The following is a 9,119-nucleotide window of genomic DNA, read 5'->3' on the forward strand; positions in this document are numbered from 1 at the left end:
TTAAACTGCCGTATTCACTCGCATACCATGAGCGATCATTGGCGCTAACTAAAGTTGTCTATCTTTGGCTTTGCTGGCTCAATGACTACTACTGTGGCTAATGCTATTTTTGTTAATATACACCTTCAATACCAAAACTTCGTTTTCATTGACTTTCATGGCACATTCGGATGGTAGTTTAAGAGTGCTCTGACTGTGCCTTAAATATCTGCGATTAGAACAAGCTGGTCAGCAAGTCACGTTCCTATTTTGGCACATATTGACCCGCTGCTTTTTGCAGTAAGGCTTAGTTGCCTTATTTAAGTAACTTTTTCTCAAGATAGCATCGGATGTTCCAGTAGTTTACAATGGCCGAGTCTACCAACTTTTCAGACTAAGGTGCTGAAGTGGATGAGCGTTGCCGAGACTGACCCCCACCCGATGCCTGTGAGCGGTTCACTCTCCGATCTGGAAGAGTTCGCGCCCAGATTCACCGCCAACGACTGGACGTTGGCGGCGTCCAAGGTGCTGGGTTTCAACGTGGGCGAGCACTACGGCGTGTTCGTTAGCTCGACCACGCTCCTGAGTGCCATGGACGTGGCCACAAGGGCGCTGTCAGCCCAGCAGTTGCTCTACCACACCGTCTGGTGGTTCGTCCAGCAGGTCGGCGCGCTCACCAGCAACTCGCTGTTCGAGACCGCAACCTTTGCCCTCGGCGAGTCGAGTACGCTCTACCAGGGGCTTCTCTGCGGCATTCAGGTGAGTGTGGCCCCCATTCGAAGTGGGCCACAAGGACCAATGCATGCTCCCTGTTAATATCGCTCCACAGAAAGGAAAATCTTCATATCTTATGGGGTGTCCAAAGCATTCCCCTTATCCGTCCCCCCCCCCAAAGACATTTAAATTATGAGGGACAGTGGGAGAATGTTTTGTGCAGGTTGAAACTCGACGTCCAGGAGCCCGTCCTGGGTTAGGCAGAGACGGTTGTGCAAAAATACCGCGTGTCGCAACCGTCCCCCATCTCTACCTCTTTGTCCGTTTTTTAACCTAATGCACCTCTCCTTGGTAAAATGGAAGCTTGCGCAATTTGGTGTATCTTTGAAGTAGAGCTTCCTTACTACCTATAAAATTGCCCTGGTCGGGGGTGTGTCCATGCACTTCGATTTGTCGATCGTTTCACACTCAATTCTTATAGTTTCCCCGTTAGCGTAAGTGATAGAGCGACCAGCCCAGAAAGGCGTTGGTCCCGGGTTTGATCTCTATAATATGAAAAATTGTTCGGTGGCTGTGACTCTTTTTTAATGCGAAGCACTTCTTAGCAAACCTAGACAATTTTGAGCGTATCTATCTATCTATCTATCTATCTATCTATCTAGCCGCTTACGTTTCGGTGCTCTCGTTGTCACCCCCCTTAAGTTAGCATGAACCAAATTTAGCATGGAAGGGTAAGATGGTTTGACGAATATGGCGCGCTGGTAAAGACGCGTGAATATAGTCACAGTCTCTTCGAGTACGGCGTCACACATTTCCCGTCAGACAGTGGCACATACCCACGAGCGGGTATGTGCCGCTGGTATATGGGTATGCGCCACAGGTGATGGACACTTACCTGCAGGACCGACGAGAACACACATGGGCAATATTAATGCGTGAGCGTTAAGAAATACCCGACATCAGTAGCGTCGAGCCGACAAATGCAAAGAATAAATGTCAAGGTCCCAGCTGGAATCGAACCCAAGCATTTTGTGTGGCAATGAAGCATTTTACCACAGAGCTACGGCAGGTCTCGGAACCTTTTTTTTCGAATAGACGCTAATCTTCGTCAAACATCAATAGTGGTTGCAGTGCGGCCTACCCAATTTTATAAAGGCTACATATGTACCCCGCCCCGCCGCGGTGGTCTAGTGGCTAAGGTACTCAGCTGCTGACCCGCAGGTCGCGGGTTCGAATCCCGGCTGTAGGGGCTGCATTTCCGATGGAAGCGGAAATGCTGTAGGCCCATGTGCTCAGATTTGGGTGCAGGTTAAAGAAACCCAGCTGGTCGAAATTTCCGGAGCCGTTCACTACAGCGTCTCTTATAATCATATGGTGGTTTTGGGGACGTTAAACCCTACATACCAATCAATTAAAAAAAAGAGGGAACAGAGGACGCAGCACCTGTATTGTGTCCTCTCGTCACTTAAACTCGTGGCTCGATCCGAGTTTGAATGAGTCGACCCATGAGTTAGTTTGCTTACACAGATGTTGCTCACTGCAACATGTGTTTTCGCTAAAGGAGAGAGGTACTGAGCTTTTCTTCGATGACATCCACTTTGGCGCTTTTGCATTGATTGATTTCACATTCCTGCACAGGTAAGCCTCACCTACAACATCCTCCTCGCGTCCCAGCACGCGGCGAACTTGCCGGACGACGCCAGGACGTCCGTCATGGAGACGCTTAACGTGGTGCACTCTGAGACGTCGAAGGTGGTGCGTTCGTCGAAGACGCTGGGCAAGCCCAGGCTCGACTGGATTTATTTCATGCTGCTCGAGACGCAGCCCGTCGTGTGGCCGCTGGCGCCGAACTTCGAGCCGGCGGACCTCCCACGTCTCTATGGCGAAAGCGTGGACAACTCGCGCGGATTCTTTGGCCACTGGCGGTCCAGTCACGAGGGGCTCGCCAAGAACATTGGAGGGTGCGTGAATTCGAGGCGTTTAGATTGAGGAGGATGAGAAGTGATACAGGGCTGACATCAAGAAATAGAGTGAACCAAACAGGCTATAGCCGATATCCTGCAGCCAGCTACAACCTGCGGAGCTTCGGCCGCAGCTGTCACTGTCGCACCGACAGAAAGTTTGCATGAAAGCCACGTCTGATTGCATTCACTCATATCCGTCACGTCAGGGGTCTTTCCATGCAGTTTCAGTTCCTTTCGCATGTAGACACACGTTTGTTTGTTTTGTGCTCGGTCGAAAAACTTGAACTTCCTCAAAAATTTAAGCAAGTATTCCCATCAGTGATAGGATAAACGTAATATTTTCAACTAGTTACCACGAACTAATATTGATATGCGAAGTATGTTAATTACCAGAAAAAAAACGCTTGCTGTTGGAACGGTAACTACCTAGTACGACTTGTTTGCACATGTGGATAGCACGCGCATGTCGGGGGGCGGAACTCGTATTTATTCGTAGGTTGTAACCACTTGTTTGTAACAGAATATATAAAAAAAGGCAGGGGACGTCACGACAAGGACAGGTAACCGGTAGTCAGTTACAGCCAATGGTTGGGAAGCGCTGCCTAAAGACTATTTTACGGATGAGTTTGAGCGCCGCCATAGTGGGCTGGTTAACATTGCGTTTGGTATCTTCGTCAACAACAACAACAAAAAAAAAAAACGATATTGTTGCGGTAGATGCGTACGCATAAAAATGTTTAGGTTAGTGTGTACGATGTTTGATGGCCTCATTAATTCAAATCGTGGTAAACAACAACGAGAAATGATTGGCTTAGAGCCTAAGACGTCGCTACCCAGGTTGTGTTACGGATAAGCATCTATAGACGATTTCATTTTCGACACATGTCCGGCGTCATGCTGGGTTGTCGGACGAATGTTTTCAGTAGTTTGAATGCGGTGAGGTGAAATTAAATAAAACGCCGTGAAGAGTTGAATGAACTCACTTTCATTTCCTGTAAGTCCACCAAAGCACTGTTCGTTTGGTCGCTACATGCGTTACTAATCACGTGAACTAGCACTCTCGGTAGATCGCGTTATGCCCCGTGTGCTGCTTCGACAGTCTGCCTAGCTTCTTGGGCCACTGCCTATAGATAATTTCAGGATCACAAATGTTATACCCCGAAAAACTTTCTGTCATCTCATTTACCAGCTCTTAACGATAAAACTGAAAGCACGTTTTCAATTTGTTTTCAAGTTTAAGGAAAGTCTCCCTTTAGTTTTCACATAAAAGAAACGTGCGTGAAGTACAAAAAATGTTCTATAATTTTATGTAGCTCAAACAAACATTTATTTGAACGCATTTTGCCAAATGAGGGAAGGAAACTGTAGAAAATCCGCGGGCTATTTTCTAAAAATCTTCTTTTCCACCAATGTTATTAAAACACATCGGTGAATAAAACGGGATGTCATCAAGGGTCTGTAGACACCGTGCAGTCAAGTTTTTAGTGCGACTGCAGCACCAGAACGCAATGCCTAGTGGAGAAAAAAAACGCCATAATAGGTTGGGGTCAGTCATAATTGAACGCTCTGCCCGCGTCTCCCTGCCCGCGTGAGTGGGCGAATCGCAGCAGGGATTCACGGGGACGCGAGCGCGCTTCTGTTTTCTGCGTACCCCTAACGGTCAATGTCAGCGAAGTTAGGATGGGCTAGCGTCAGCCATCCAGCTCCCTCTGGTGAGCGGACGGTGTCTATTCGACCATTCCAGCCACTATAGGCGGCGCAGCGGAAGGTTCAAATGGCGGACGAGAAGGTGATGTCGCGAGCGTTTACGTCAGCGTCCTTGAGCGTGAAGACGCGTTCATTGGTGTATGACTAGTGAGAGACCGAACTGCGTCGCTGTTCTATCACCGTGTGACAGCTTCGAAGCACGGCTACATGGCGCCACCTGCGTCACTGGAATGACCGAATACTGTCACACCATCATTATTTCTTTTTGGTGTTCAACGGAACCCCCCAAAAAACCGCATTTTCATACTGTCGTTTCATTCCCACAGTTCAGGCAGTGCAGCTCGATCCCACATATCAATCACGCCTTTTCTCTCAGCCCATACCGCAGCGCCGCTGCCCAGTTCTACCATCTCGACACGACGTCGCTGACCTTCTACGAACCGATTCTCAAGGGGATCGCGGTGTCGACGGCGGCGATCCAGCCGCCGCTGTACTACGGCGCGGGCACCGAAGCCATGCGCTACGGCGGCCTGGGATTCGCGTACGCCGACCGGCTCGTGCGTAGCATGAACGTCCGGACGCTGCTGCACGCGGCCGCCTTCGCGGTGACGCCCGTGGCCGAGTTGAAGGACAGGCTGCTTGAGGGCATGCTGTGCTCGGACCGCAACGAGAAGCTCAAGGCGTTCCCGTTTCTACCGGCGCTGGCACTGGCTTACGCGGCGTACAACAAGGTGCGTGCCTTCATGGGAAACATCGTGACGTCACACTAAGAGGGTATTCTGGTCATCCACTGCCGACTGGGGATACAAACGTCGCGTGATTCACGAATACGCCGATATGGCCTTTTTGACTTGCAAGATGAAATTTTGCGCAGAGATCCGAACATAGGCAAAATGCAGAGAAAGGTGGAAGCTTAAAGGAATGAAACATTCTTGTACGCGGTGTGCCGGTGGAACCAACACCTCTACAAGAGGTCTTGTGTTCTTCAAGGCTGCAACTTCAACTTGTCGTCTTCAAGGTGCAGCTTTGAAGAGGACGAAAATCGCTTGTCAAAACGCTGGCTCCAGTGGTACACCACTTTCAACAATTTTTTTTAGTTTGTTGAAGCCATAAAAAGTCACTCTTGATGCAGAGATGGACATCTCTCTATATCAAGACTATGACCTAGAAAGTCATTATCGAAAGATAACACGCGGTTATAAAGCAAGGATGGTGATCAAAACTAATCGATCAGGACAAGTGCTGGGCTTGTAACATGATGTTTACCAAAGAAAATTCCTCTGCCTTACCACGCACGCACTTATGAACCAGCTGCGCATGCGCAACCCATTTCAGCCGTGTCATTTGCGAGGAGGATGTGGGCTTTCTTCAAGAAACATTCACTTGTAAACTCGGTAGTCATCCTGTCTAGTTATGAGATGCTAAGCTTCTTATGATCGAGCTCAACCTGGGGGGTGGCGTGTGCGTCCCCTCCCCTCTCTCTCTCCTATTCTACGCTGCCTCCCTCTCGTCTCGCAACGTCGACGCTGGCAGCGTCTGCAAGATAGTTTTTTATTGAAAAAAAAACATGATTGCTTGCACTGCACAACCGTTAATTGGCCACCCCACATATATTGGCACTGGATCGTGACCTCTGAGATAGTGCCGGTGGGAGATTTCCCGTAGGCGTTGTTGAAGAAGTGAAATTCGGAACGTGCGTGTTAACTAAAAGCCGTCTGTGGGTCTGTGTGTCCAATCAGAGTCTTTTGTTTAATTTAAAATTAAAATTATTTTAAAATTAATTTAGAGCGTCCATTGAAAACTTCCTCCGCTTATCTTCGCAAAATGTAGAATAATGAAGTGATGGGCACTTCGCATCCAAAGTTGTTGATTGATATGTGGGGTTTAACGTCCCAAAACCACCATATGATTATGAGAGACGCCGTAGTGGAGGGCTCCGGAAATTTCGACCACCTGGGGTTCTTTAACGTGCACCCAAATCTGAGCACACGGGCCTACAACATTTCCGCCTCCATCGGAAATGCAGGCATCCAAACTTGTTGTAGGCATGTTAGGTAGCTTAAAACAGCCCTTCTTACTCGGACAGACGTTCTTCTCCTCGCGGCACGGTTGAGGTGTCCACTCACAGGTGAAGTCGTGCTAGCGATAGAAAAGACGCCGACGGGGGCCGACTTCGCGATGTCGTTGTGCTCCTGAAGCCAAATTTTGAGCGTCCACCAAATTTTCGCGGGGTACCTAAGGCCTTAACAGGCTGCACCGCGGGATGGTTCCGAGAGTCGCGAGACAGCTGGTCACCGTTGCTGGTACCGCATTTCCTTTTTTTTAAAACTTGTAAACATGTAGATGGTACTAATTGTTCTTTTTTCTGGTTCTTCTTGTAATCTTGTCGATGGTACGAACTGTCCATGTTTTCTGTTCTCCATATTGAAATTGGTCGACGGTTCTGTTTGTGCGTCCTGTTTTTGCTTTTGTAAATTTGTCGATGGTTCCAAATGTTCACATTAAAAGACATCTGTTAGTCGGCGTTCGTGTTGCCTTGACTTCCTTCGTACGTACGCGTTGGCACGCCGAGTCCTTAAACACCAATATGTTACCACCTCGACTTCCCGTTGTACTTACCGCTGTTCTTCATGCATCTGTTACGTGCAGACGGTGAACGGCACCGACGAAATCCGCCTGAAAGGTCTTGAGGAGTACAGCGCGGAGCAGGTGTTCTTCATGACCGCCTGCCTCACCATGTGTGAGCAAGACGCCGCGGGGCGGCGCCACTCGCCCAACTGCAACGCGGCCGTGCGCAACTTCGCTCCCTTCGCGGAGGCATTCAACTGCCCGCTCGGTTCGCCCATGAACCTCCGGGACAAGTGTACCTTGCTGACCAGCTAGCGGTGCTAACAGTGGCCATGCTGCGCACGAGCATTGCGCACGTCATCTTCGGACGCGGACACGGACTGAATTTTTCTTCTTTTTTCGCTATTGTAGATTTCGAACAATATCTTTTATTTACCTACGTTAACGTTAATTACACCTATTTGTTCTTACGCGGAGTGATTTTGTTCGTTTCGTTTACAATTGAGTTTTTTCGTTTTCATTACGAAGCTTTGAAAAGTGGCTATTGGACCTTTTCAATTTCAACGCTTGTATTTATAGGTATATCACTTCACGATGCTCAGACGACAGCTTCCCTCTTAGCGTTGAGGGAATATATTAATGTTTTATTAAATTGCCGGTGATTATAGCAGTGAAGCGGTGAATATGCAGGCGAAACATGTCTGCTAGCAGAAAAGGCATCTAGCAGATGGGTGCCATAGGTATTGGACTATTCATAATTGCCACCAATGGTCCGTTAGAAATACAGACGGGCAAAAACACGTGAACAAATTGGACAATCCTCACTTTGCTCGATACTTGTCTGCCGAAGTGTCACGAGTTTGCGAACGTGGCAAAAAAGCTGGGTACTGCTCAAATGGCAAACAATAAAGAAGCTTACGCTACACTTAGACGGTGCTGTTTGCAACGGTCAACAAAATTCATTGCCGCCTGTTTGCCGGTTTCGCTGGTCATCCAGCATGAGATTGTTGCATGGCTCATGAATTTTTCAAGCGAAGCTTCTGTTGCGACGAAAATGTGTTAAATGTTGCGAGACCACAAAAAAATGAGAAATCAAATTTCGACAGCTTCCACGTACCTTGCAATCGATGATATGCGAAGAATGCTGATGCAATGTGAATCTATTTTAATTTTTTATTGAGCCAAGCATTACGAAGTGGGGCTAAATATATGTACAAATCCACTCACGCACACACATACGTTAAATAGCCTCGTACCTTTTATATAACCAGTTGTTTACAGTTGCGTAACTATGCCAACAGCAACAAGGATATTGGAATCACCAGAAGTGGTAAGCCGATATGAAGCCCTGGTGCTCGTGAATATGGCAGGCCTGAACACTGCTACATAATCAACTTCAGCGGATGGCACCTAACTATACAATTGACTGACGGCTGTACCACAGCACATAAACAAAGTTTATTAAATTGAGTAGGCAGCACTGCAACCCCTATTGGCGTTTCACGAAGATTGGCGTCTATTTAAAAACTACTTCCGAGACCAGGCGTAGCTTTGTTGTAGAGTACGTCATCGCCACGCAGAATGCTAGGCTTCGATTCCTGCAGAGACACTGACATTTATTATTTGCATTTGTCTAGACAGTTTTTAATTACCCATGTGTGTTCTCCCCATTCCTGGGTCGTCCCCATTCCTGGGTCGATATAAAATGTCTATCCCCTGTGGCACATACCCGCATACCGGTGGCACATACTCGCCCCGGGCATATAGTGTTTGGCGACGTACACGACGAGATAGTGACATTATTCATGCCATGACCAGCGTGCCGTATTCGTAGGGGATGATCAGACGTAGGCGGCTAGATAGATAAATACACAGAAGGACGCCAAAAGTGCTTGCAGTACGCAAAGAAATGCTTCGCATTCAGAACTTCGGCGGCTAGTGGAAGTGCTTCGGCCACATGCACGTTCGAATGCGCCCTTTTTCAATTAATGAAGCCCTCTTCATTGTGACCTTGTCGGTGATCAGTCATCTCTGAAACTTTATTCTGATATCTTATGCAGGTGAGTTGTAATTTAACGTTCCCACAATTCATTGTTGCCTGCATATGCGTGTACGACCGTCGATGTTGCCTGCAGTAAGTGAAGTGTGGCGCTGCTAAGCACGTCGATGGAAGCCCTATTCGCGGAA

The 9,119-nt window shown here is 48.0% G+C and overlaps 2 protein-coding genes across 2 annotated transcripts; both read left to right on the forward strand.

Annotated features, from left to right (window-relative positions):
• The first annotated feature begins 379 nt into the window (after positions 1-379).
• LOC142794738 (uncharacterized) lies at positions 380-3,020 on the forward strand. Its single transcript, XM_075885936.1, has 2 exons — positions 380-738; positions 2,332-3,020. Exons 1-2 carry the CDS (start codon positions 391-393, stop codon positions 2,680-2,682), a joined length of 699 nt encoding a protein of 232 aa, XP_075742051.1. The 5' UTR covers positions 380-390; the 3' UTR covers positions 2,683-3,020.
• Positions 3,021-4,431: 1,411 nt separating this feature from the next.
• LOC142794737 (neprilysin-1-like) lies at positions 4,432-7,819 on the forward strand. Its single transcript, XM_075885935.1, has 3 exons — positions 4,432-4,446; positions 4,691-5,095; positions 7,014-7,819. The coding sequence occupies exons 1-3, from the start codon at positions 4,432-4,434 to the stop codon at positions 7,245-7,247; spliced, it is 654 nt and encodes a 217-aa protein (XP_075742050.1). The 3' UTR covers positions 7,248-7,819.
• Positions 7,820-9,119: the final 1,300 nt, after the last annotated feature.

The sequence above is a fragment of the Rhipicephalus microplus genome, unplaced genomic scaffold, assembly GCF_043290135.1.
Source record: "Rhipicephalus microplus isolate Deutch F79 unplaced genomic scaffold, USDA_Rmic scaffold_489, whole genome shotgun sequence".
Classification (NCBI taxonomy): domain Eukaryota; kingdom Metazoa; phylum Arthropoda; class Arachnida; order Ixodida; family Ixodidae; genus Rhipicephalus; species Rhipicephalus microplus.